General features: G+C 40.5%; 1 protein-coding gene across 50 annotated transcripts in view; it reads left to right on the top strand.

Moving 5' to 3' along the window:
* Positions 1-6000, top strand: part of LOC118512426 (sodium channel protein para) — a 43292-nt gene that overhangs the window by 18176 nt on the left and 19116 nt on the right. For 33 of the 50 annotated variants that reach the window (XM_036056883.1, XM_036056882.1, XM_036056880.1 and 30 more), the window contains 6 exons: positions 389-664; positions 3352-3414; positions 4070-4253; positions 5286-5482; positions 5552-5651; positions 5728-5796. In XM_036056883.1, coding sequence (XP_035912776.1) covers positions 389-664; positions 3352-3414; positions 4070-4253; positions 5286-5482; positions 5552-5651; positions 5728-5796 — 889 coding nt within the window. The remainder of the gene's footprint in view (positions 1-388; positions 665-3351; positions 3415-4069; positions 4254-5285; positions 5483-5551; positions 5652-5727; positions 5797-6000) is intronic. The other 17 variants (XM_036056881.1, XM_036056877.1, XM_036056874.1 and 14 more) reach the window with 2 other exon arrangements.

Below are 6000 nucleotides of genomic sequence, written 5' to 3'. Positions count from 1 at the left end.
TTGGCATAGGGCAGTTCCAGTTAACATTTTGGCGTGAAATATTCTCTATTAAGCATATAGGGATAGAAACGATCGATCTATGTGTGTGTATTTAGGAGAAGTGAATACATTGTATTAAATCTTTAAAAAAAAAACCCAACCGACACAGCTGTAGGATAGGGTAGCAAACCAACTGGCAATAGTTAAAAAGGAAATGTGTGTAAATATTGTTGTGCGTGCAGTATGCCTTTTTCCAAAAGACTATCGGTTGAATGCAATCATTGCATGCAAACAGTTTCCAAACAGATACTAACCAGTGTATTTTATTTTCATCGCGCAACTGTGAAAAAACGTCGGAAACGCGTGATACCCCATGAACCATGACCATGATGGCATGACCGATCGGCAGGAGGCAGAAGAAGCTGCAGCAGCAAAGGCAGCTAAACTTGAGGCACAACAAGCAGCTGCGGCGGCGGCGGCCAATCCAGAGATCGCAAAAAGCCCATCGGATTTCTCTTGTCACAGCTATGAGTTGTTCGTCGGACAGGAGAAGGGCAACGACGATAACAATAAGGAGAAGATGTCCATCAGAAGCGAAGGATTGGAGTCGGTGAGCGAAATCACAAGAACAACCGCACCAACAGCTACTGCAGCTGGCACTGCAAAAGCCCGTAAAGTGAGCGCGGTAAGTATGTTACCGCTATGTTGCACAGTCACTTATACTCGTTCTTCAGACTTTTCTACTACTGCTACTACTACTACTACTACTACTATTACTACTACTACTACTATTGCAATGGAACCATCGAGCTCCGTTACGAACTAGATACATCCAAGATACCCAAGATCACACCATCTCTACCATCATTATTCAATGCATCTGCCACACATTCTTGGCAACACACACACACACGAACAGATCATTCTTGAGACCAGCATTGGTGCAATATGTGTCAAAAGATAAATTTTTCCTTATGTTCTGTTTTTGTGCTCCGCTTACTCTGCGTTTGTTTTGATATCTGTCCTATCTACTCTGTCATCTATCAGTCACTCCCATCTAGAGTGCTCAAAAACAGTCAGTATTCGTGAGTTCACGATTCGGTGTGTTCGATGAATAACCATGTATAGGACCAATGATATCTACGTTCCAAATTTCCATATTGCATTATTGAGTTTTGCAAAACGTTATTCATTACCTTTACGTTTTATCAGTGTGCTATAGTTAACACGTTGCATTTTTTGCCAGTTTGAACACATTCTTCCCACACTGATGCACTCATGAAGCGCCAATCCTTCACACTCATCCAAACAACATCACACAGTACATTGTTTTCAATGATCCTCTCTACTGTATCCTCTACGGGCAGATTTCAAATAGTGTGAACAGTCCGTTTCGATTGTAACACATTTAAACACACTTGTGTATTGCTACATTGCTTGGCAATGGCAAATATGGGTGAACCGTTCAGCAGTGAACCGTTGATATGTTTAGACGACCTACTTGGGCTATGTGGCAGCTCCAAACCAAAGAATTGAGTTATTTCTTCACACTTCCGTAAAGCTGTTTAATGTATCTCACAAAAAAAAAAAACGATCAGGCCTTCGGATAGGAGCTTCCTGTAAAACACCTCATTGTAATACCTCATTTTCACAGAGGCTTTTCTTCTGAATATTTGTCAAATCTGTCTTTTACCAATTGGCGATTGTTGCAAATGATCACGTAAAACATGGTGACATGCAGACACTCAACAACAATATAACTAGGTATCAGGGTGTGCTCTGAGGTGGTAAAAGTTATGCCTGATCTAGGGCCTGAGCTTTTCTTGCTCAATAGGAAAGAGTGATTGAGACGAGCGCCTTATGTGGCAATGAAGCTTTAGGATAAGGTATCCCCATTTTCCCGTTTATTTTTCCTCAAAAACGGTTGTAACGGCTATTCTTCTTTTCGAGTTTCGACAACACAACTCATACACTGTGAGGCACTTTATTTCATGGTTGCTGTTGTATCATGCATCGCGATATCCACGTGCTCCAGTATTCATAATCGGTGTTCTCATTTTCAACTGTTACGCTCCATCTGTCAAACCCACACAAAAACTCATCGGTAACTCGTTTACACAACACAACAACCCTCGTACACGTCACATACACACAACATCCAACCAACATATGACAATGTTGAATTGCCACAAACTACAATCGACCACTGGGGGTCAGGGGGTCGCTACTGTTCAAAAGGTAGGTTAATGGCTTTAGTTTGTTATAGGTTTTTAATTTGCAAAGTTCCGTTTAGAAGGTGTTATTTTTGTGTTTTATTCAATAAATTGTTTTGAGCCAAAAAAAGGGCAGCCCCTTTTTGCATCAGCATTGCAATGCAAATGGTACAGCACATATCGACTTTAGAAAAGAGCTTAACTGGATCTCCTGCACTGAATCGGAATTTTATTCGAAACTAGTAATGAAAGCGATAACGCGAATGTAAAATTTGATTAATCACTCGTGTAAAACTGATAATACCACAGCAAACGATTGATTATACAGCTCTCATGCAAATGGTGTACAACCATTCTTCTGAGGACTTGAACCAAAAACTTATTTCTCTTCCGTTACGTTTTGTGTGTGCTTTTTTGCGTAGGTCTAAGGGCGGCACATGGCTGTAAATAACATGCTTGAATTTTATAACCTACATACCTATACGATGCTGCTCTTTATTTCACGTTTTTTTCCTCTACAAATTTCCCCTTGATTGATTATACTTTTGTTTCGGTTTGCTTTCGATTCAAGAATATAAATACACATGTTTACGCATAGCTAGCCTGTTAATGTAGCTTCCGGTAGTAACAACCGATGCCACCGATTTTATACCTTGTAACACAAAATCTGATACTGAAAATTTGACGAAACACTCTTACCTGTGTAATGATTTCCGTTCAATCAATGATCACAAAATCGCCGAATGACTTCAATCAAAACAGGTTAACACAACTTAGCCTGACGATTGAACACACACAACAAGCGAGTCAAATTACAGTCTTTATAGCACGGTATTGAACCACCCTTTCAAACGTATGACATGGGGCTTACAATGTCTGTCTATAAATCAGTTTGAAATATCTAACAAAAACCGCATCACATTGTTACATCTAGGGTACAATTTGTGATATACATATATCTATATATATTTGAGCTTAGATGTGACAACGGTACTAGAAAACTTGTTGTGCAAAAACGCAAAACCTACCACAAATGCCACTAGTCCCTTATTAGTGCAGCGTGCAGTGAAAAATGCCTATTGTCAGACCAATACAATCCTCCCTTGAATAACTTGAACAGTAGTAACACACTAACCAAATAAAACCTGTTACTTTTTAGGCTTCACTTTCATTACCCGGTTCACCATTTAATCTTCGTAGAGGATCTAGAGGATCACATCAGGTACAATCAATTCGCAAAATTGCACTTCCACATTTACTACGTTTACGTTCGTATTCTGCGTTTGTTATGCACCTCTATTATTACTATTATAAGGTTGATTAGACATTTCATTTTACACTACCAACCAATGTTCAGTTTGTCCATGTTTTTTTTTCTCTTAACACACATGTTTTGTTAATGTTTGGTTTACCAGTATTTATCTTCTTTTTTTGTCTGTTTTCTTCTTCCAACCCCCCCCTCCCCCTCTTCGATCATCGATCTTTATCGTCTTTTCAATACTTTTTTCTGTTTTCTTTCTCTCTTTTTCTCTCTATATTTTTCATCGCACACTGATTTAACACATTGGTTTTTCCCCGTTATATTATTTCCCCCCCCCCCCCCACACACACACACACACATGCATATTTTGCTGAAACAAAACTCATTCCAATACACAAACTCTCTCACACACACTATAATATACTCTCTACCAACAACATTGGCATACAATTGCTTCCTGCTCCTCGATCGATCCTTGTTCCATACGTTTTATTCCATAATTATCTTCCAAAATTCATTGCTTACGTGGCGGACTTCACCATCGGGACCGATCGCTCTCGCTCGCGTGGATGCTTCCAACCACCGGTCATCAACATCAATCCGGTACCGACTGCAGTTCACGATACGTAACGGTAGAGGACGTTTCGTTGGTGTACCTGGTAGCGATAGAAAACCACTGGTACTCTCAACATATCTCGATGCACAAGAACATTTGCCGTACGCCGATGATTCCAACGCGGTCACGCCGATGTCGGAGGAAAATGGTGCAATCATCGTTCCAGTATACTATGCTAATTTAGGTACACTATAAAAAAAATAGCTCCTTCAAATTCATACGACCATTGCTCCCTCTCCCCGTTATCTCTCTTATCTTTCTCTCTTCCGCTCTCTCATGTTTATCACGTTCCCATCTTTCTTAACCATCGCCAACAATTAATTTTCCTTCGACTTTATTACAGTCCATTCCAAGCCACGTCTGAGCTTTACTTCATACTGAGCTAATCTACTCATACTAATTGTTTATATCTCTTTACTGTAGCATTAGAATGGGGTTTTCATCCATAAAAAAAGGATTGCGATAACATTTCCTACATTTCTTTAGTTGACAGCAAAAGCATTGCCAACATAATGTCCAACAGAGTACGCACGATTGTCACCAGGGTCATGTATACCTGTTAGCGTTACGAATGTAATGAGAGCGGCAGATTCATGTCATTGGCACAAGAGAGATAAATAGAAAGAATTGCAATTGGGATTGGAATTGGTATTGGAAAATATTTTTATAGTGTCCAGAACTCTGATTAAATACACCTGCTCGACTGTGTAGCGGTCAGTGCCATACACAGTACAAAAACAAAGCCAAGAAGAAGGATCGGTCAATTGGTGTAACTCAACCAATACACAGCCGGGCAAGAGCATAAGCTTTGGCAGTGCAAAACAGCAAAACATTCCTAGTTTTGATATCTGTAGTACATGATTTATGCAAGCACGAACGAACGCATAGAAAACGCATTTTCACTGAGCAAAAAACTAAAAACGCGTGTGCAAATTCCGATTGAAGCTTTTCACGTTGATGGTGAACATTACTCATTCTTATTAGTTTTCATTCGACCTATCCTCGGTTCATCTTTTATCACACCGCTTTCATCATGCATCATGAGTGCAGTGCAGTTTTGTTTGTTTGCAAAACCAAACAAAACATCATCCATATACGCACATTCGCTTTCACGCATCGCGACTTGCAAAAACTCCTACTAATGAGCGTCTTTCCTGTTCTGGTGGCGGGATTTATCAACCGCCGTTCCGTCTGGGTGCTGGCTGTGTTCCGACAGGTTCAAGGCATTCGTCGTACACTTCACACCAATCGCGCATTTCGTACACATCCCATGGTGATCTGCTCGGTGGCATGACAAAGGAGAGCCGTCTGCGGAATCGATCTGCACGCAACACTAACCATTCAATTGTGCCCCCTCCGAATGCTACCAACTTATCTTACGCCGATACCAACCACAAAGGACAGCGAGATTTCGTGAGTAGCAAGCTTGCTGCAGATTGCTTGCTGATTTTTTTTTATTAATGCAACATCTGATTTTTGCAGGACATGACACAGGACTGCACGGACGATGCTGGCAAAATAAAACACAACGACAATCCTTTCATAGAACCTGCTCAAACCCAAACCGTGGTAGATATGAAAGGTATGGCAAACCGTAACACACAGACACACACACCGTTGGGCATCCATAATCTTCAACAATGCTTTCTTCATTCCAGACGTGATGGTGTTGAACGACATTATTGAGCAAGCTGCTGGTCGGCACAGTAGAACTAGTGATCACGGAGGTAACGTCGAACATATTTTCTAGATGTCACTCATTGTACTCAAACATGCGCAATGTACATTGTATTCACGATGATTTCACGATTGATTGATTTGTGTCAAATACGTTGGTGTATCCACACTATCGGGTTTTCGGTTTTCGGTTTTCGGTTTATAAATGAGTTAGCTTATTTTTTCTGCTAACTCCCTTTGGACGTTCCCAAAAC

This window comes from Anopheles stephensi, chromosome 3 (assembly GCF_013141755.1).
Source record: "Anopheles stephensi strain Indian chromosome 3, UCI_ANSTEP_V1.0, whole genome shotgun sequence".
NCBI lineage: Eukaryota > Metazoa > Arthropoda > Insecta > Diptera > Culicidae > Anopheles > Anopheles stephensi.
Note: the sequence above shows the minus strand (reverse complement) of the source record. Positions and strands in the feature narration are given on the sequence as shown.